The sequence below is a fragment of the Protobothrops mucrosquamatus genome, unplaced genomic scaffold, assembly GCF_001527695.2.
Source record: "Protobothrops mucrosquamatus isolate PMUCROS unplaced genomic scaffold, P.Mucros_1.0 scaffold2367, whole genome shotgun sequence".
NCBI lineage: Eukaryota > Metazoa > Chordata > Lepidosauria > Squamata > Viperidae > Protobothrops > Protobothrops mucrosquamatus.
The window spans coordinates 230522-253492 of record NW_015388444.1 but is presented as its reverse complement, the minus strand read 5'-3'; the positions used below and the strand labels follow the sequence as shown (position 1 = coordinate 253492).

General features: G+C 38.7%; 1 protein-coding gene across 3 annotated transcripts; it reads left to right on the top strand.

Annotated features, from left to right (window-relative positions):
* The first annotated feature begins 1320 nt into the window (after window positions 1–1320).
* Window positions 1321–18811, top strand: RAB23 (RAB23, member RAS oncogene family). Of its 3 annotated transcripts, none has more exons than XM_015824815.1 (7): window positions 1321–1382; window positions 7216–7432; window positions 8588–8673; window positions 12228–12384; window positions 14279–14361; window positions 16350–16442; window positions 16882–18811. In XM_015824815.1, the coding sequence occupies exons 2-7, from the start codon at window positions 7278–7280 to the stop codon at window positions 17019–17021; spliced, it is 714 nt and encodes a 237-aa protein (XP_015680301.1). In that variant the 5' UTR covers window positions 1321–1382; window positions 7216–7277; the 3' UTR covers window positions 17022–18811. The 3 variants fall into 3 exon arrangements, with proteins under 3 accessions (XP_015680301.1, XP_029141696.1, XP_015680302.1); XM_029285863.1 differs by having other exon boundaries at window positions 1377–1457; window positions 16900–18811; XM_015824816.1 differs by having other exon boundaries at window positions 1377–1457.
* Window positions 18812–22971: the final 4160 nt, after the last annotated feature.

The following is a 22971-nucleotide window of genomic DNA, read 5'->3' as shown; positions in this document are numbered from 1 at the left end:
GGCTGGAGCTGCAGGGCTGTCAGGGCTCAGTGGAAGCGCCAGGATCAGCGCCAGGCTCCAGCTGGAGCTCGGCACTGATCCTGGTACTTCTGCTGAGCCCAGAAGAAGCGCCAATCAGCTGGAATGTTGCAGCATCTCCAGGGTCTTGTGATTTACATTCAGATGCTTGGCAACTGATTCATATTTATGATGGTCACAGTGTCCCAGGGTCATGTGAAGTGACCAAAACCTGCTGCAATCATCCAGCAGATGGGGGGGGGGGGATAAAAACCAAACACCCCCCCACTCCACCCCCGCTGCCAATCCTCAACAGAAATGTTCACAACAATGAAAACCTCGGACAGGAGGAAGAGCGCCGCCGGGTGGGCAAGCGTCTTGCTCGGCTGTGGCTTGGGTGGCATTTTTTTCAGTGCCATTGTAACTTTGAACAGTCACTAAGCAACTGTTGTAAGTCGAGGACTACCTGTACTTTATCACTTTTTTTTTCATCAAGTTTTTCACACCTTGCTGGTGGTACTCGGATGTTGCCATATGGTACAATGGGTGAAAAGGTTGAAAAGCCCTGTGATAGATGATAGAGATATATACACACAACTACATCCTTATAGTGTGTATATACTTATACATGCATATATGTATGCATATGTGTATTACACACACACATATATACACACATACTGATGGTCATTTTGGGCTGCGGAACCTCGCAGGATACTTAATGGCCTGAAGATACAGTACCTGCGCTATTAATCAAGTGAATCTCCTCAGAAAGCAGATATGGTTGGCTTCATACGGTATACACACACACACACACAAATATGTAAATGTATACAAATACACATATGTGTATTTGTATACATATACGTGTGTGTGTGTGTATACCATATGAAGCCAACCATATCTGCTTTCTGAGGAGATTCACTTGATTAACAGCAGCCTAAAATGACCGCAGCCTAAAATGACCATCCGTTTTGTTTGCTAAACCACTCGGGGCTTTTGAGCTCGCCATCTCGAAACGGGAAGCCTCCCCAAATCAGCGAGCTTCAACTCCCCGCCAAGAGCTCTCAGAAGGTAGCTCGGAGTTTACGTCGAGGTCCGAGACGGCATGCGAAGGGCTCCCCTTTGCTTTTTGCCTTCGGGAGGCTGAGCTGCTTCGTACCGCCGCAAGGAAGGCAAAGCCGGCGAGATCCGGCGGGCCTCCCAAAGCGAGTGGCTTTTCCTCCCGGGTGGCGCTTTTCCCTCCTCCTCCTCCTCCTCCTCCCCCGCCAGACTTCTAACCCGGCCAGGGAGGCTGGTCCCGCCCCCGGTGAGGCGAGGCAGCAGCGGAGGCGGAGGGCGGCAGGCGAAGCTGGCTGGCAGGCGAAGCGTCTGTCCCCCATTAGGTAAAGCAGAGGCGGCGGGGAAGGGAGCTTTTCCAGAACGAGTCCCGCCGCGGCCCTGACGGCGTTTCCGGCCGTGTGAGTGTCCCGCGGGTGGAGCGGGCGATGCGCGTCCGGGTTGGGCCGGTGGGGCTGGCGGGCGGGCGAGTGGGGGGGGCGCCTCTTCTTCTTCTTTCTCCGCCCGCCGCCTTCGTCGGGAGCCGGCCGGTTCGTGGACGTCGCTTGTGGGGTCGGGAGGCTGCAGCCCGGCCGGGCGCGCGGGAAGGCTCCATGGGGTAGGAACGGCAGGACGCGCGGGGATCGGCCTGGGCGGACGAGCCGGGCTACGTGGTGCTACACACACACACACACACAAAATACACACAGAGAGAAGGATTTCTACGTAATGCTAGGCTGGACGCTGCGAAGATGCTGCGCCCCGAGGGCGGGTTGTAGAGCCTGTGGTTGGAAACTGGGTTCCCCGGACTTCGCCACGCCCGCGCTCCCTTTTGCTCCGTCCCAGCAGCAGATTTCTCCCAGGCTTGGTCCCTAACAGAGGAGTTCCTCTGGCTTGCCGATCCGTGGGCTCCTATTTGGGGATCGTTGCATGTAATAGAGGCTGCGTTGCTTAGACTTACATCCCGTCCTTTCCACCGGGGGATGCCCTGAGGGAACTCCCTTCCTTTTCCCCCATAGAAGAAGAAATCCTGGGCTGAGATTGATCCAAAGTCACGCGCCCAGATTCTGGGACTGGGGCTGGGCTTGTTTATTACTATATTATTATTCCATCTGTCTACTTTTTGTGATCTTCTTTCTCGTTTGCTCACCCATATTCCCGTGCTATGTTTTTAATTAGGCTTGAGTTTTGGTTTTCTGCAGTGCTGAAATTTTGGGGAGAGAAAGCTTAATTGGGGGGAAAAATCATTTAGTAGATGTGCATGTTTACAATTTTTATGGTAAAGGATCTGAACCTTTCCCTGTTTTGTGGCTTTCAAATGTAATGGATTTGGGGGTGTTGTGGGGACTATTAGTTCAAGACGTCTTGACAGGCTGGAAAAGGTTGCCATATGATGAGATGCATGTATATCTTTGATGTGATAGAGATTGTTTTGATCGTTATGTTCAAAGGTATGATTTTACTGCAGCATGTAACGGTTTATTTGAAGATTTAGAGGCAATCTGAAATATACAAAATGGTTCACCATGCATTTTCTGTGAGTGGTGAAATTATTTCTTTCTATAGTTCTGTACCACAAACGTTATGCAATAAGCATTGCTACAATAAAGGTATTTCTTGGAGGAGGAGGCTGTCATGATGTAGCCATTTATATTATACTCCATATATTCTACCACAGAGTTACCAACATAGAACTAATTGTCCCAGTGTTTCTCAGTTATACTAATTCAGTGCAAATAAAACATATAAGACTCCTTGGAAATCTGCTGAAACCTGAAAAATATATTCTGCTTGGTGGACTCCATATCTCAGTAGGACTGCATTTCTCAGATGGAACTGGGGGTCCTCCAGGATTCCTAGCTCTTGCAGGAAGGGCAAGAGGTAGGTATGCCAAGACATTTTTGCACCTTTTCCTGGTCGTGATCATTCTTGCCTTAGTCTCCTCTCACTTGGATTACAACAATATGCTGACATGGAGCAGCCTTTAATTTAATATATTTGATTTAGTTGCCACCTGATTCTAGAACGACTCTAGTCTAGGCAGTTCAGAATATAACAGAGAAAATAAAATGCAATATAAAACCAACAAAATGTAGAATAAGACAAAATTAGGAATAAGGCAAATCCATCAACAATACACATATTTATCTTTATCTTTATTTATATCTGTCTGTCTGTCTATCAAACTCAAAGGGGGCTCCATCCATCCTAGCCCAATGCTTTTAAAGACCTTTCAGAATTGTATCAGAATGGGATCCATTGGGACTGGGGGGGGGGAGCTTCATTCAGAAAGTAGACTCTGATGGAAGACACGCCTCTTGAATCCCAAGGAATAACTCTCTTTAATTGAAGAGATCTGAAACATACCAACCCTGCCGATTCATATCACCTAGTGTCAGGCACCAAAGATCAGATCTACACATGAAGGTTCAATTAAACTGATTTATTGCTACTCATGCCTATGCACAGTGATCTTCTCATCTAATGGTCAGCACCTGCTTAGAGTCAGACTAGGATCAATGGCATTCAAAGGGGAATTGGATTTAGTCCGCCTGTGGGCTACATTGAGATTTAGGCTGGTTTCCTCTTTTAATTCCACCCCCGGGTTCTCCCACTCCTCCCTCCAGCCAGTCAGACACCATAGGTGATAGACTGTCCCTAAATAAACAGGCCCTATATAATGTAAGGCTTTTATAGGCCATACCTAGCACCTTGAAGCATCTGAAAGCAAACTGGTAATCAGTGAAGCTTTCAGAGCAAAGATGTTACATGGGCATACTGAGACATGCTTATCCCATGCCACCGCATTCTGAACCAGCTGAAGCTTCCAAGTAGTTAGTCTTCAAGGGCAGCCTCGCTTAGAGACCTTGCAATAGTCATGTCCTACGGAGACTAGGGCATTAGTCACTGTGATTAGCTTCTGATCTAGGAAAGAATGCAGCTAATGCACCAAAGACCACAGGGAAGCTACAGGTGGTCCAGAATGCTGCTGTGTGAGTGGTAATAGATGCATCTCAGTAAACCTATATGATACCTCTGTTTCATTAACTACACTGGTTAGTGGATTCAAGATGCTGATTGTCATCTACAAAACCTAACATGGATTTGGATCTGGTTATCTATGGGACCACCACCCAGAATTTCTATAAGATATACAAGATCTAAGAGAGTAGCCTATTTTACTTCCCTTCAGTTAAACCATGCCATCTTGTATGGTCCTTGAATATTGTTCCCTTGTACGACTGTTTGACTTTATTCATGCTGTGTTTCAGAAAGGCATTAAAACTTGATTTCGAGACATGATATTTCATGGTTTTGCTTTAATGATTGATTAGGATGGCTGAAATTGCTTGTTAGGTATTTTTCCATAGCATTGTCTCATGTTCTATTTTTGCATTCTGTTTTCATTGACTTTTCAGTGTAAGTCAACTTTAGTCTTTCCAATTTGACAGCCCATATGTGTGAAATGAATGAATGAATATAAGGCAACTATTTTTAGTGCCTACCATGGTACTGTACTAGCCATTTCTTTTGTATTATACAGGTATAACGATAATCATTGCGACCTAAATAGCCATGAAGTTATAAAGCATGATGCCATATGACCATACTGCTTAGCAATGGCAGTCCTCAGTTACTGTTATTAAGTGAGGAGTGTATAGGTTGTAAAGGGAGGAGCTCATGTAATTGCAGCTTCTGAATTCCTGCCAGTTTCCACACTGAGTTTATTTGTGGGAGGCCAGCAGGAAGGTTACAAATCACAAATTGCATGATTGCGGGATGCTACTATGGTCAGAACGTGAAGGACAGTTGTAACTATCATTAGCTCAGTGTTATAGCTGAATGAATGGTCATTAAACAAGGACCGTCCATATACCAATATTTCAAATTTTTGGTATAAATGGAAACTTTCTATGCGGAAGGGGTTAATAACATTTTGGTTGGATTCACCTACTTAGTAAATATAAAGGGGAAATTTAGAGGAAGAGTAAGGCTTACTAAGGTAAACTCTTGATACTGCTTCCTTAATGAGTAAGAGGGAGAAATGGTATAAAAGAATCTTTTCCAAAACAGAAAAAAATGGGTCATATGAGAAGGAGCTATTTTCCAGCTGCTGCAATAATACAGAAGCGCACACTTGATTTATGGGATTAAAGGTGAAGAATGCTGCAAAGGGCAGGGAAGGAAAAAGACTGCAAATCATAGTGAATGGAATGAGGATAAATCGGTAGAGAGAAGAAGGCTAATGTGGACAGGCATCTCAAGTAATCCTAGATGTATTTTAAGAAAAAACACTAGTATAGAACTTGGGATTGCCTGGAAAAATTTTAAACTTTGGCAGGCACTGTGCACATGTGTAAAATGTAAGCATGATATCCAAAATGATTATCAAAATTATACAGGTAGCCCTTGATTTACAGCCATTTGTTTAGTGATTGTCTGAAATTGTAATGGCAGTGAAAAAAGTGACTTGTGACTGGTTTTCACACTTCTGACCCTTGCAGTTTGCCCATGCTCACGTGATCAGAATTAGAGGACTTGGCAACTGGCATGTATTTATGACAGTTGGAGTGCCCTGGGCTCAGATGATTTGTAACTTCCTAATTGGCTTCTGACAAAGGTAATGGGGGAGCCAGATTCACTTAACAACTGCATGATTCATTTAACAACTGTGGTAAAAAAAAGTCATAAAATGAGATGCAACTCACTTAACTGCCTTAGCAACAGAAATTTTGGACTCAATTGTGGTCGTAAGTCCAGGATTACCTATAACTTTAACACTTGGTTTAAAAGATGGTGTCTTGCTGAATCCATTAAAGTTTTATTTTGCTTCAGCTCTTTAACCATTTTTTTTTCTGCAGTACTGTTACATTATAGAAGAAAACACATATATACATTGATAAATCTACCTATCCATAAGATAGAGAACATAGCATTTATGTAATAATGCTTGTTGTAAGACTGTCCAAAACAAAGTATCTAGCAGGCTTGCAATTTAATTTGTTGTTGGTACCATTTATACTGGAATTGTAATGGTGGGAAGGTCATTTTGATGCAATACGCTGACAATAGTGAGCTATCGTGCCCTTATACCTGTTAAAATTGGTCCTGGCTACTTCAGCATATCAGTACAACATATACAATAGATGCTGTACATAGTTAGAAACAATAAATCTTGCCCCTATATGTGTGTGTGTGTGTGTGTGTGTGGTACCATTTATACTGGAATTGTGTGTACACACACAAACACATTTACTTAATAAGGCATTCTGTCTAATTTACCGGGACTAATTCTGCAACTTTATTTTAAAAGAAAACTTTAAAGCTAGGGTGGTTTATGAAATACTTGCTGTAAACATCTTAGTAATATAAAAATAAATTGATTTCTAGTAAGATGGTGACACGTATTTGTGAGCATCATCTAATAATTTTAAATTAGCATTAGTTTTGGTTGTCTGTGATTTATCTAAGTTTGTCTATATTTGTCTAAGTTATTGCATAATGTATGCTAGTAGCAAAGAATTGAGACAAATTTACATACTACATTAATGCTGTTGTGCAATACATTCTATATAAGATTCTGGGGGGGAAAGTCCCACTAAAGTTAAAGTGTGGATCCATGCACATAGGAATGTGTTGTAATGTGATACAAAGTGTGGTATGCAAAGGTGATATGTATATGTGGATGTTGGTAGCAAGTTCTTTGGATTTTCTTAATTGAGACACATGGCAAAATTGTACATAATTATTATAGATATAGTGGTTAACATGCACAAACTTGGTAATAGTTATATTGGGCATAAGATTAATAGAACAGACAAGAGAAGACAGTGAAGCATTAGCATGCAATATAATGCATGTTTATTCAATAGTAACACCCATTGGTTTCAATTGAGCTTATTATAAATATGTATACACAGCTGTTTCTTTGGATTGCTCCTTTCATTCTCCTAACTGTGGCATGAACATGATCTGGTAACTGTTTTTATGTGAGATATCCTCATGGCTTACTCCCCATCCACCACAGAGATAATTTAATTGATTTAGATGTTTCAGTTTAATATTGAAGCTCTGCAGATGTATTGTAAAACCATGAGAAAACTAGAAGTCAAAATAAAATGTGTATTTTTATTTTTGTAATCAAAGAAACTATTATTACCTTCTTCCCTTTTTTTTCAGGTAGAGAATTCAGAGATCTACATTGAATTGAGAAACAAGTTACAACTTTCTGACTGGGCAAAATGCTGGAAGAAGATTTGGAGGTGGCCATCAAGGTGGTTGTGGTTGGAAATGGAGCTGTTGGGAAATCTAGTATGATCCAGAGATACTGCAAAGGAATTTTTACAAAAGACTATAAAAAAACAATTGGAGTTGATTTCTTGGAAAGAGAAATGCAGTACGTATCTAACAGATGGGAATATTATTATTTACTCATTTTTAGAACTGAATTCAGTATATTTGTAAGTGCTGGGGTAATGCTTTTCAGAAAAAGCCTTTTGCATAAATGTGAACATGAAGCATCTAACTGTATTCTGTAGTCTGTCTGCAGAAGTTCCAGAATTACTAATTTGAATAATAAATGCAATAATAGTGCAGTGGTGGCGAACCTATGGCACGGATGCCAGAGGTGGCACTCAGAACCCTCTCTGTGGGCACGCGTGCCGTCGCCCCAGTCCTAGGCCTTCAGTTGGGTTTTATAAAACCTTTTCACTTTAGGCCTCCGCCGCCATGTACAAAAAAAAAGGTTCAATCAATCAGTCAATTTCAACGTCTCGCGGGAAAAAAAGATCTTGCAAAGTTGGAATTGATTGATTGAACTTTTTAGTCCCACCCAGTCTGCTGTTACCACCGCAGCCACGCCCACCCAATGGGCCACACCCACCCAATGGGCCACACCCACTTGACACCCGACGATGCATAAGTGGGTTTTGGGTTGCAGTTTGGGCACTCGGTCTCTAAAAGGTTCTCCATCACTGCTATAGTGTGTTAGAAGGAAAAAGCTATTTTACCAGTAGTGGCAAGATGGAGTAGCAATATTGTAAATGTGACAAAGAGTTATAAACATTTATAAAACTGAATGACAGTGATTTGTATAGAACATGAAGAATCCAATATAAATAAATGGAATTTCAAAAAAATTGTTTAATTTATTTCAGTCCACAGAGTAGTTTTACTTCCTCTCAAAGCAGAGGGAAAGAAAAGGACATGATGTAGTTAGATACGGTTAAATAAGTTTCAGTTTTGGAGTTTGGCTCCCAAGCAATTTGCCTCCAAACCCACTCCTACTAGTATATTTAGGTGGAGTCCTCGTAATTCTTTGCCAGTTGTTTCTCAATTTTGTGCCAAATCCTTCAGAAACAATACATCTGTAGCTAAAAGAATTGGAAAAATGAGGTACTCTGATATGCATGAGTCCATATCAGTGGAAATTTAAGTCTGCTTGAAAAACAATGGGATTACTGAAAGCCGTTTTGCTAAGTATTTTTTTTTAGATTACAATTTCCTTGTTTTTTTTAATATGCTTATTGATAAGAATATATTATATTTTTAGAGTCAATGATGAAGATGTCCGGTTAATGCTATGGGATACGGCAGGTCAAGAAGAATTTGATGCAATTACTAAAGCTTATTATAGAGGTAAGAGGGGAAAAAACCACCTGTTAATGTAAAGACGTCTGGCTTGTGATAAATTTAAATTCTAGTTGCAAGCTTTTAAATTAGTAATAATCAGATCAGGCCCCCGCAATTTCATTTCTAGTCCTTCAACCAGGGATCTGGATGACTCTCCCACCAGCAGGAGGCTCTAAGGGACGTTTCTTCCATCCACTAAATCCAACATCCCAAGACTCTTCTAGTAATAAATAGGCAAAACACCTTTCTTAAGTTCAGAGCCAAAGACTGGCCAAAGCTGTGTTTTGCCATTTGCATGAAAGAGTAACCATATATATCTAGACACAGACAAGATAACTTTACATGACAGTAACTATTGAATTCAGTGGGAATGAGATCGCTCAGCTTCCTTATGTCTCAAACTGCCTGACTCACAAGTAATGTTTTTCACACTATGACACTTCACTAGCCTTTTTTGTTTTAAATCTCTGCCTCTTTTTTTATTTCTTCAGGTTGCTTCCCACTTCCTTTTCTTTGTCCTAAACATTTTTTCCAGGTTTCCTCTCTATAAGTTAGACCTTATTTACATTAAGCTAAGTCCTAAGTTTGCATGTTTGTGCTTGCACTCACAACTCCCTATATACTTTTCTAAACCGAGATTCTTTTTTTCCCCTGAGCTCTATTGAGATTTCCTCATAGCTTCTTTGCTTCTCTGATAAAAATCTCTTCATCCCATCATCCTCTTTCTTCTGCTCTGCCTCTGCTAATTACAACTCCTGGCATCTAGATTCCTAATCCTCAAGTTATTTCCATATTTTCCACAGCAAGCTTGTACCAGATTCCAGTAAGCTTTAACTTATTTACCCCAGCTTTCCTGCAACCCTCCTTGAGTTACACATACAAATCTTTCACTTTGCTTTCAATTTCTAGTGACAGTCTAACATGTGATGGCTACCAAAACCATAGTCTGATATTGGTTCTGAATCTTGCCAAAGCCCAAAATATAACTTTATTTAATCATTTATCAAATTTAGAAACTGCCCATCTCCCTCACAAAGGGACTCTGAGCGGCGATTCTGTTGATTCATAAACAATAGTGATTCCATTTTAGGGATATTGAAATTTAGGTTCTTTGTTTCCTGTTGAAGATAGATTTAGGATACAATCTTACATCCACTTATCTGAGAGATAACGGAACTTACTTCTGAATGGTTATACATAGGATTGCACTGGTTAATTATTACTAATTATTACCTAATATAGATTAATCTCAGTTTTTCAAACCATTATTTTGATGAAAAGCAGTTTAATGTTTTCTCTGAAATGCAGGATGATGATGAAATGCTAATTAATCCAGAGACTCAGAAATGTAACTGGATAGTCTTTACATGTAAAGGAGCATTCCTTACCATTGGCCATGTATCCTGGGGTTACTGGGAATCAGCAATGTCTGGAATGCCACGGGTGGCCTATCCTTGTTTAATCCATAACCTAGATACCTTTTTATAGACATTAAACATTTCAGTTACTGTTACAATGTCTTTCTCTCAGATTTTAATCAATTCTTACGCTTTTAAAATAGAATTTGTTAATCAAATTCAGCTTTGTTTTACAAATTCAACTTAATGTTATTTTAATAATTGCCCTTCCAACTAAATTAGAGATCAGGAATATATTAGCATATCCTTTAAGCGTGATTTTGCAGAAGAGATTATAACTCTGCAAAGAGTCTGAACCTAAGGTATAGGAAATTGGGCTATATTAAGTACACACAGGGCTTTTTTTGTCATAGAACGCCCAGAACGGAGTTCCGGCACCTTTTTTTTGATGGAACCTTGTAGGGTAGGCAAGGCAGGTTGTATAAACGTGTGAGTTCCAGCACCTTTTTTTTTTTTTTTTTACAAAAAAAGCACTGAGTACACAGGTTCCTTTACCAATTGCAGCCCAAGAGAAGCAGCTCCGAATACAGGTAGAATGCTTCCAAGTATCAGGTTACCTTTCATTCCGTTGGGCAGCTGGATCAGATGTAATGGATAACCAACTCACATAATACTAAGCACTAAGGTTTATTGTTCATCTTCAAGTATTTGTCTCCTAAAAGGGGTTCCTTACATGGAAGTGGTAGTATAAACAAATTAAGGATTGATCCTGAGAACCAGGATTTCTTTTTTATTTATATTTCATGCTTCTAGACTGCTCACCACCCTCAAAGAGTCATACAGTAGAAACCGTCTGAGTTTTATAAGGGGAGTGGCCTTTCTCTATTTATTTATTAATTTGTCTATATGCAAAACTAATTTTTAAAATGTTCTTTTTATTGCTTAGGCCTGTGGTGGCGAACCTATGGCACACGTGCCACAGGTGGCACGCAGAGCCCTCTCTGTGGGCACGCGCGCCATCGCCCCAGTCCTAGGCCTTCAGCTGGGTTTTATAAAACCTTCTCGCTTTAGGCCTCCGTGCCCGTGTGCAAAAAAAAAAAAAGGTTCAATCAATCAATTTCAACTTCTCGCGGGCAGAAAAAAGATCTTGCAAAGTTGGAATTGATTGATTGAACTTTTTTTTTCCCATACAGTCTGCCATTACCATGGCACCCATGGCCACCCAATGGGCCATGCCCACCCATGGGCCACTCACCCAATGAGCCACACCCTACCAATGGGCCACGCCCACCCGGCACCCAACCATACATAAGTGGGTTTTGGGTTTCAGTTTGGGCACTCAGTCTCTAAAAGGTTCGCCATCACTGGCTTAGGCCAAGTAGGAGCAACCTTTTAGAGGCTGGAGGCTCCATTTAAAGCAAAAAATTGGCCATAATGATTGGGAAAGTAATAGAAACAAAGTTGGGTCATATGACATGTTTTCTATACTTTTGCCCCCATTTTGGGGGGGGAACACTAGGAGTTTTGTTTCCTTTTCCATTTCTTTTTTACTTAACTATGAGTTATTTTGTTATGGCTATTTTACATTTGTGAATTTACTGCCTCAGGAACTATACTACCAGGTTTCTGTAGTTGTGGCCACAGAGGACTTAGGGGTCTGCAAAAAAGGGGGGGTGCAGCGTCAACCTTATATAAATGTATCTAAAATGATATAATAATCTTCCCACCCACCCCCTTAAGCTATATAATAATAATCTGCCCCACGTTCTCTTTTAATCTTTGCCATACAAGGGACTTAGCAAATATGCCTTTTTAGAGGCTGCCCCTATGCTTTGGAAAGATCTTCCCCCATTCCCCAAGATATGACAGACCCCAACTCAGCTGGCTTTTAGAAAGACACGGCTTTTTCCCAAGGCATCACCCACGCACTCAGCTCCAGTTGAGAGGAGCCCCCTCTTGGTTAATGTTTTTCTGTTTGGTTAATATTTTGTATTTTATATTTGCAAATTAAGTTTTATTTTTATGTTGTTCTTTTGATTTTTTTCAGTTGTATACTGATGACTTTTTGGTAAAGTCATACGGCTTTATCAGTCCCATAACTAATACATTCATCCAACATATTTGTCCGGTTATTTATTATTTATTCATTTTGTTTGAAACTTTCACTGAGCATTCAATTTATTTCTCTTATTATTATTTTAGGAGCCCAGGCTTGTGTGCTGGTGTTTTCAACTGTTGATAGGGAATCGTTTGAAGCAATTCCTACCTGGAGACAAAAAGTCGTATCTGAAGTCGGAGACATTCCCACAGTTCTTGTTCAGAATAAGATTGACCTCCTTGATGATTCTTGTATAAAAAAGTAGGTGCTTTCATTAAATTCTAATAAACAAATCTTTTAAGCATACTTGGTAAATTTAAAAAGACATTCACCTTGGTACTTGTATGAGCAAACTACATACTAGGTAACAGGCGTGTTGTATTGCAGTGCTGCAAATAATGTTTTAAGATAAGCCTGGATACAGATAAAATTTTCATATTCACAAGAGACATACAGAGTTAGGGCCTTGCAGAAGAAGACTGTGAAGAAGCCCTTGAGTCTGATTCCTGTGAGTCTGATATATCTAAATGAACACTTTGCTTTATTTTATTCGCTATGTACAGTAGAACCTGAGAATAAGAGAGATAACTCAGCTCCCCATAGAAATATTTTTCCATAGGATCAAGATGAGGGACAGCTGATAGGCAAAGAAGGTAGAGGCTTAAAAAAAAACAACAAGCTTCTGGGAAGGGAATCATTTTTCGGTGGCAGAAAACTAGAGGAGGTGCTGGTGGGCTATGATGTAGACAGGGTTTGAATTATTGAAGACTGATTGTTCTTCTAAAGAGTAGTGTTGGATGATGTATCTCTGATGGACTGGGGACAAATGTGCTGTGGATGAATTGCTGATTCAAGAAGGGCCTGCCTAGATAAGATTTGTGAGTGAGAGGGTCTGAGGACCCAGCAAGGAACTGGGGACCACTATGGAACAAAACTACCCAGGGCAGAGCCCAGAGAGAAACAGAAGAAAAACCCATTCTACCAGACAGAAAGTACTGCAGCTGACCTGAGGGAGAGAAGGCCACCATATTTTTAACCCGTTTGTCAACTCTGAATAGAGTTAATTAGAATCTTTAAAGTTAGAGACATGTACAGTGATGGGATTTAGCCGGTTTGCACCACTTTGGCAGAACCGGTAGCTAATGTTTTGTTGCCCAGGCCCAGAATGGACTTCCGGAAGTGGCATCCACACAGAGAACCGATTGTTCCCATATTTGAATCCCACCACTGGACATGTACACACACGTTAAGCCATTATTACAGAATACCTATATATATATATGCAGGGAGACCATTCTTAATCTGTATACTCCCCACCCTTTCCAAGGCATTGAAAAAGTCAAGTTACCGTACGTTAACAACCAAACAAAACAGGTGATCTACTTGTAAATATAATTCTTGCCAAGAAAGCTGCAAGAACCAAAAGTAAACACTATGGGAAATCTTAATAAAAGAATACAAAGAAAAGACATCAAAAGACATCTTGCATCAAATGGCATGAACTCACAAAAGCCCCTCCTGCACTTTTCTGTATCTGTTTTTCACGATATGAACAACAAAACGTATTGGCATTTCTTGAGTATGGGTCTGGCACTCTCAGGAAACAGTTTGGCTCGAATGTTGCAAAAATCAGAGAGATTTAGTTTCAAATGCCGTATTTTAAGAGCAGTGCCAGAGAGGATGTTGTATGGCTTACTTTATGCAAATGCAAGATATATGACTATTGTAAGTCCTAATTTTTCTTAAGTCCTTGTGTTTCTCACAAGTGCAGAGTCCGTTTTTTATCAACACTCATTCGTTGGTGCAGCCAAGAATTGATATATTTTTGAATATCAATGGATGCTTACCTTTTATATAGTTCATATTTATTCATTTACCACATACTTTCACTGCCCAATGAGCATAGGCCTCTTGATAAGTTCACCAACTTAAAATTATGAAAAACTAATCCTGTCATTCTTTTTCTCTATAATTTTTGGCAGGCAATATTTTAAATTAATGTTAATATTTTCTCTCATCTGTTTACTTTTATTTAACTGCCCTTTTAAGTCTACTTCAATGAAGATTATCAACTCAGTTCAGTTTACATTAATGCATTCTATTTTACTATAAAATAATTGGTGTCTAAAACAAGGCTTTCCCTTCCAATAAACAGTGAAGAAGCAGAGGCGCTTGCAAAAAAACTAAAATTAAGATTTTATCGGGCATCTGTAAAGGAAGACTTAAATGTAACAGAAGGTAAGATAGACTTTTTTATGTTTTGGTTTGGTTAGTTTTCTTTTTTTTCAGGCACTAGCATAGTTCTAGGTTCTCACTGAAGCAACAAACCTCTTTCTGTACTTGCCTCTAAAATCACATTTTCTAAGTTCAGAGAACCTGTTTTAAATGGACAAACTTTGAGACAGTTTAATCTTTGTTGATAGTCTGAAGTGCTGAAAACTTGAGATACATTATTATTATTTCTGTTAATTGCAGATCAGCCAGATATTTAGACTGTATATGATTTTTTTTATTCACCTGTTGTTTAATTCCCAAGGACTCGGGATAGGCATCCTCCTCCTCATCTTCATTATTATTACTCCCACTTATTTATATATGTATGTATTCATGTATGTCAATCAGCTCAAAGCTGTGAACATACCTAATACTCCTATCTCCTATTTTTCCCACAACAATCCTGTGAGTTGGGTTGGGCTAAGAGAGTGACTGGCTCAAAATTTGGTTAAAAAAATAAAAATTACTAGTTCTATGACAACTAGATTTTATCTGGTACTCTCTATATTCTCTGTGCAACTGCATATGGAGGGTAGGATTTGTGTTATAATCCAATTCCAGTTTTATATGTTCCTTGACTATATACTCTGTGCAAGTACAAAAGTTTTGTGTTCCTTCAAGTCAGTCTAGACTTCTGGCAAGTGCCTGGATGACTCCCTCCAGTTTTCTTGGAAGCATTTTTGGAAGTGATTTGCCATTGCCTTCTTCAAAGAGCTGAGCGAAGGTGACTGGCCCAAAGTCAGCAGCTGGCTTTGGCCTGAGGCGAGACTAAAAATCACGGTCACTGGTTTCTAGCCTGGTGCTTTTACTATTACACCAAACTTGCTCTTAGCCATAAAACAAAATGAAACAAAATATGTTATTTGAAAATAGAAAATATTCTACTTTACATTAAAGAATGTCCTTCTGGAGGTGGGTTGGCAGTTCCAAATGCTGTCTCAAACAGCATTTGGAATTTGCCTCCAAAAACTACCCAGTTGCTCCCGGAATGGTATGTTCAGAGAAGGAACAAAATGTCCTGGAATCACCAACTTTTGTACTTCCATAGATAAAACTATTTAAGATTGAATTACAGATGAACAACTTGTTTTTGACAAGCTGAACTTAAACTCCAAAGTTTAAGAAAAGGCTAGAAAAAGCTTAATTCCTAGGCACTATTTTCAGTTTTTCTCAACTGGCTAAGACTGGCAGGGGCTGAGAGTGATTGCTCCAAAATATTTGGAGAACTGACGTTTCCAACCTGGAAATAAGATTATTACAATGAATGAAACAATATTCTATTCAAAATGCAGGGTTTGCCACTGTATAATTAATATTCCATAATCAATATAATTACTAACAGAAAAATGCAGTATTCATCAGAGACTTTTCTGTCTTGAATTTAACAACCTGTGCATGTGTTTGTTTGTTTGTTTGTTTATTCATTACTAGCCTATATAAGAAAGACTGCTGTTGCCACTTTTAACATGTTAAGTAACTCTGAGTTTATAAGGCAGTGATGGCGAACCTTTTAGAGACTGAGTGCCCAAACTGCAAGCCAAAACCCACTTATGCATCATCGAGTGCCGGGTGGATGTGGCCCATTGGGTGGGCGTGGCCCATTGGGTGGGCGTGGCTGCGGTGGTAACGGCAAACTGGGTGGGACTAAAAAGTTCAATCAATCAATTCCAACTTTGCAAGATCCTTTTCCCGCGAGAAGTTGAAATTGACTGATTGAACCTTTTTTTTTTTTTTTGCACACGGTGGCGGAGGCCTAAAGCGAAAAGGTTTTATAAAACCCAGCTGAAGGCCTAGGACTGGAGCGACAGTACGCATGCCCACAGAGAGGGCTCTGAGTGCCGCCTCTGGCACCCGTGCCATAGGTTCACCACCACTGTTATAAGGAAACTGTAGGCTTTACTAATAAAAAATGCATATTTTTCCGAAGGCCTTGATATTTTGTTATGTTACAGTCTTTAGGTATTTGGCTGAGAAGTATCTTCAAAAACTTAAGCAACGAATAATGGAAGATCCAGAAGTTGTACACACAAGTAGTAACAGAATTGGTATGTATACAGTTGCATGCTGCAAGCAGACAGTATTGTGCCATTTCACGTTTGTAAAACTAGTCTTTGGCCACAGTATCAACGCCATCTAATAATTAATAAATTAAAGCTAGCCATTTTCAGTTCAGTATAGTTCACTTTCCAGTGAACTATCAGAATTTTAGTAATTTCCACTAATGGCAAAAATACTGATGAAGAGGTTAAAAGCCGCTTTGCTATTTCTTTGCGAGGTACCTGATAAAAATAGTGTTATGAACCGTCTCTTCTACAGATATATTGCGTGTGTAGGCTCACCATAAAGCATTTCTTACTTTGATTTTTAAAATATAAAACTCAGGCTTCCAGCTCTGCTTTAATTGTACAGTTACCGATCTGACACGGTTAAAAGATTGCCAGTTGCCATACGTACAATTCCCTTTTGTGCTTTGATTTCATATAGGTGTTTTCAATACGGCAGGTGGAAGTCATTCTGGCCAGAATTCCAACTTGCTTAACGGAAGTGACGTCATCAACCTTAGGCCAAACAAACAAAGGACCAAGAAGAGCCGAAGCCCTTTCAGCAGCTGCAGCATACCCTAGAACTGCAAATCATGGTCTGACCGAGTTGTTTAACTGAAGTCCTTAAGGAACACAACTGGCTGTAGAGGTGTTTTATCAGTGCTTTAGCAGAGTTGCACACAATGGACCTACACCGATAGGGAATACTGCTGTTAAAATGAATGATTTGTAATGGCAAATAGTGAGATCCTAAGAGGGTCAGAAATAATACCATTGACCAATGCATTCATTTGACATTCAGTAAGACAACTTTCTAGTTGAAAGGAATGATGAATTAATATATACAGTAGGTTTCATTTTAAACAAAATTTGAGCTGAAATACTTAAAATATCTCATTCATAAAATAGTTTTTCTACTTGTTAGATCCTGTGGCTCAGAGGCAGAGCCTTAACAATGAAGTAAAAATTAACAGTTTTTTAAACAGTCCAGTATATATTTTGGCAAGATTGGTGGTGCAATATTTGTACCACTTAGGAAATTTAACTGCAGTGCGTATCTGCAGAAACATCGTCAAAGGTTCAGGTAGCTAAACACGAATTAGGTCTAAGTCGAAGTTTCTGGCAACAAAACAAGTTGATTGACAAATTCAAACTTTTTTTCTAATGGTACTGGCACATTTCACTTTTCTCTACACTGTGGGCCTTAACTTTTTTTTTGTGCCAAAAAGTAATGTTTATGCTGCTATATTTCTATATTTTTTGTCAACTATTGTCAGACACACACCGTATGTTCTAAATTATAACAGGACAAGTAAATGAAAAATGAAATGGTATAACCAAGCAGAATATAGCAGGTTCCTTTAAAAAAAAATCCTCTATTAATTTACATCCTTCATACATTCTTATGAAAAATATGAAGGGATTTGTTATCAAAAGATTAAAAATGCATCTTATATCTAATGTGCATTCCTATTAAGGAAATAAGGCCCTTTTTCTGGTATTAAACGATGTGCCTGTTTTTGATGACATTGTGTGAATGTAAAGTTACTGTCTTAATGTCTGCTTAGCTAATACTGAACAGATGAATGGGACTTGCTTTGAGTAAACATGCACTTTTCCACTGATGCTAATGTACCTCCACATAATATATTTAGGTTCAGGGTGTTAAAAAATGAAATCTTACTTTACAATATTATTCATAAACCTTTCACCTGATGAAGTATGCCTCTGCAATATTGTTTTCTGTTTACAAACTATTCCTACAGTATTTCTGTAACAAACTTCTGCCAGCAGCCAATTACTGTTTCTAAGAAATGTTAAAATATCAATAGTTCAGGAGCATAGTTATATTCAAGACCAGAGCTGGAACTCTGCCAGCCTGATTACAACATTTTTTTTCTATATGAATATTATTTTACATTTTATGTCTGTAAACACTAAAACATTATACTTAAAAGAGATTTTTCTTGTCCAAAAGTTTGTATCTTGTATTTGGAACAGGGTTCTTATATCCTGTTAATTTAATTATAATCTAAAAAATAATGACATTTTTTCCAATGATTACTTGGCCTCTGTTTCGTACTGAACAGTGTACCATTCCTCTTGCTTAAGTAACCATTCTCATTGTTGGCAATGAGGCGGGATATGAACAATATCCCTTTTCATCCCTCCCTTTAAACAAGTCTAGCTAGTCACTAGGTGACTATATACGGGTCCAGATTATATTTGTGTTGGTTTATGGGATAAGTACACAAACATATTCAAAGTTGTTCATTGTCTGGTAAAAAAACATCTTGGTTTAAATAACTAGGTTCTGCATGCATGCTATTTTTATATGGAAATTTCTACATTAAATGATAGCCGTATATGTTTATATTTGTGAATCTGATTTTACTTTTTTGGTTGTTAATAATAGCAGAATCAAGGTTTATAATATACGATTGCCATTTTGACTATGCCCAAGTATATATGCAGCCTCAAACCATGGGTGAAGATGAAATGTAGACCTCACCCATTCATGTTCCAGTGATCCAACTTAAATAGACTTTGCCTTTCCCGTGACAATTCGCCATGGCCAACTCGCCACAGCCAACTTGTCACAGGATAACTCGCTGCGGGACAAGAGTTACACTAATATCAACGAAATGGTGGAATACAATCATTAAAAGGAGGGACAGAATAAAATACGAATGACAAAAATTAAATATTTTTTTATTTATTTTAAATAATTAAATTGAATTGTTAAATCGTCCCGCAGAGAGTTGGCTGTGGCGAGATGTCCCACAACAAGTTGGCTGGGCAAATTGTCCTATTCCGCTCCCAGAAAAGCAATAGCAAACCCTAAATTTTTTCTTCTCCTTCAGAATATAGCTTGTCATTAAGGGGTGGGGTGGGATGAACTCAAATACAGTTGGTCTTTGACTTATGACCACAATTGAGCCCAAAATGTATGTGGCTAAACTAGACAGTTAAGTTAGTCTTGCCCCATTTTACGACCTTTCTTGCCACAGTTAACTGAATCACTGGGTTAAGTTATGGTTAAGTGAATCTGCCTTTCCCAATGATTTGCTTGTCAGAAGGTTGCAAAAGGTGCTCACATGAGCCCAGGACATTGCAACCATCATAAATATGAGCCAGTTGCTAAGTGTCCAAATTTTGATCATGTGACCATGGGGATGCTGCAACGGTCATCATTTTTTTCAGTGCCGTTGTAACTTTGAATGGTCACTAAACAAATGGCTGTAAATCAAGGACTACCTGTAGAGGTTGGGATGAGACTCACTGAATGGTTGGGATACACTGGGCAACAACCTCTGGCTTATGGGATGGAAGGCTCTCCATTACATACTGACAGGAACATGAGTAAATTACCATAAATCTTGTTAAAGTAATATTTGCTAATATCAATCAGTGTTATTTCATGATGCTCACTAAAACCCATTTAGACTTTTAAATGCTTTTATAGTTAAGGGAATTATATAGATTCATACAGGTATCAAAACATTCTGCATTTATCAGATCACAATGTATTAAATATTGTGTGAGTGCCAAAAATATGTTTCTAAAAAACTGAAGTGATGCAGAAAAGTTGTTAAAACTATTCAAGCTTTAGAACTTGATCTGGTACCTAGCAGGCAGCATCCATGTTTTGGTACCTTTTAATCGTTTTGGAGATGTATAATGAAAACATTGAGAGCCAGTTTTGTGTAGCACTTAAGGTGTCAAGCTAGAAACTGGGAGGCCATGAATTCTAATCCTTTGGGCACAAAGCCAGCTAGGTTACTTTTGGGCCAACCATTTTTTCGCAGTCCTAGGAGGAGGCAATGGCAAACCACATCTGAAGAACTTTGCAAAGAAAACTGCAGGAATTTATAGAAGCAGTCTCTGAGAACTGGACACAACTGAACAGAAGAAAAAAAATGAAGACCTTTATCAAATCACTCTCTGAGACAAGTGTTAATTTGCTAGGCACCCTATCATCAAAGGAGCGAATAAACTGTTCCAGTTGTTACTTCTTATGATACTGGAAATCCAGAATCATTTAACCATTTCATATCCCAATTAATAGCCAAATTTATGTTTTAGATACTCAAATATTGCTTAACTGTGATATCGATTGTTTTTGAAAAATTAATTTAGGAAAAATATCCTTTTTTATAGTTAAGCCTTATGACCAGTTGCTCAAAATAGTTCACGAATTATCCAGATTCTTTACAATAAATACATTATAACAAATTTACAAACTCCAGTTAAATATATTGAGAAATTTGATAAATTGATAAAAAAAAATGCTCAGTGTGTTTGCCTTGTTCCTTCAAAGAGCCATTAAAGCTTTCAAATCCTATATCTTGGTCAGTGCAGAATCCAAATGAAATAACTGTTATTGGCTCCATTATTGAACTGTACTGCTAAAGCAGAGTTAAGTTCTTACCATTGATCACAAGTTGATCCTAACGCTCTAAGGTTTTGCCTTTTCCTGTAAGTTTAAAGCATTATTCTAAACCTTGTATTGTCAGACAGCCTTTTAAGGGACTTTGAAAAATGTTGTCCCACATTAATCTTTCCTCAGTGATTTCTAATTTCCTCATTCTCTCTTCGTAGGGTGCTTTTTATGTATGCTTGTCTCACATTTTCTTACGAGTTAATTTAAAGTAGAGATCATCACACAATTCACTTGAAGCATAACTGTTTATTATAGTACCTGAGGCAGCAGAAGCAAATCTAAAAGTAGGTAAGGATATGACCCTTCTCTATAGAGTTACAGGCGAGTCCTTATTTAGCAACAGTTGGTACCAGAAATTTGATTGTTAAACGAAGTGGCTGTGCTTATCTTCAGCTTTCTTTTGCTTTACAGACCTGCAGATGTCGTAAATGTGAGGATTAGTGGTAAAATTACTTTTCATCAGAATTGTACCAGTCTAAATGAGGACTACCTCTATATAAATTACAACGGATGGAAACTAATCAAGGAGAGAAGCAACCTAGAACTAAGGACAGTTCCTCTAACTTCCTGACAGTTAGAACAATTAACCAGTAGAACAACTTGCCTCCAGAAGTGGTGAATGCTACAACACTGGAAGTTTTTAAGAAGAGACTGGACAGCTATTTGTCCGAAATGGTATAGGGTTTCCTGCCTGAGCAGGGGGTTGGACTAGATGATCTCCAAGGTCCCTTCCAACTTTATTATTATTATAGCCTACCATATTTAGCAAGATTAGTGGTGGAGTGGACTCTTTAACTTTTTATTGAAAAGGCAAAAATACGCTATTTTTCAGACACAGCTGTCTTTGAAAATTACATTTATGAGGCTTATCTCATCCTGGCTTGGTTCCCAGAGCCTATCCTTCCTTCCCAGCTTTATCAATATTCCTTGGCCTTCTAAATGTGTTATGGCTCAGGTGACATTATTTATTGTTATTTAAATCCCAGGGAAGGAGAGGAGGGAATATTTTGTTTGTTTCACATGCCCTAATACCACTCTGTTTCCGGTACTCGTAACAAAATTACCACCTTATCTCTTGGAATGTGTATTATTACTAAATAATACAAATTACAAACCAACATATCCCAGTACATTATTTTATAAAATCTCCAATTGTATTTTAAAATCTTTCAATTTGTATTTGAAATCTTTGGAAGCACAGGTAGTCCTCAACTTACATCGGTTTGCTTGGTGATCATTCAAAGTTACAACGGCACTGAAAGCAAAGAATTATTACCATTTTCACATTTGCAACCGTTTTTCACACTTGGTCATGTGATTTACATTTGGAGGCTTGACAACTGTCTCACATTTATGACAGTTGCAGTGTCCCTGGGGTCACGTGATCACCTTTTGCAACCTTCTGACAAGCAAAATCAATGGAGAAACCAGATTCACTTAACAACCATTTTACTAATTTAACAACTGCAGTGATTCACTTAACAAATGTGGCAACAAAAGTCGAAAAATGGGGCAAAACTCAGTTAACAAATTTGTCATTTAGCAATATAAAGTTTTGGCTCAATTGTGATCATAAATTGAGAACTACCTGTATTACTAGATTTATCTTGCAACAGCACAATTGTTGTAAACTGTTTAAAATCCAAAGCAATGCACAGTGCTAGCTAATAGTTCAACATGCACAATATCTAAGATTTGTGAGGACAATTCTGCTGAGTGACTGAACATTTTCCTATACCATGCTTTTCTAGCAACATCGTGCTGCTCTTTTTCTTCTATATATAGATTATGGCACATGTGGAATGAAATTATATATTCCATGCTTTAAGTATGGGGTAACATCTTTCACAGATGTAAAATATGAGCAACTTTCACTTACTGCTCCTGTGCAACTTTTTCAAGGAGGTTGGAATACTGTGAGAAGATGAAAGAGGAAATGTAATAGGTATAGACATTTGTATGAAATGTTAAATGCACTGTGCTTTTGAGCAAATAAAATAATAGGAGATCACTTTAAATGTAGCTAAGGCATTCTCATAGTGAACAGGATTTAGAGATCTATTCATCAGTAAATTGCATATTCAAAAG

What these genes read in the sequence shown, in the direction of transcription:
- RAB23 (XM_015824815.1), top strand. Translation starts at nt 7,278, where the DNA reads ATGCTGGAAGAAGATTTGGAGGTGGCCATCAAGGTGGTTGTGGTTGGA. An exon ending in TTCTTGGAAAGAGAAATGCA is followed by an intron (nt 7,433 to 8,587) that starts GTACGTATCTAA and finishes TTATATTTTTAG; the next exon opens with AGTCAATGATGAAGATGTCC. An exon ending in AGACTTAAATGTAACAGAAG is followed by an intron (nt 14,362 to 16,349) that starts GTAAGATAGACT and finishes GTTATGTTACAG; the next exon opens with TCTTTAGGTATTTGGCTGAG.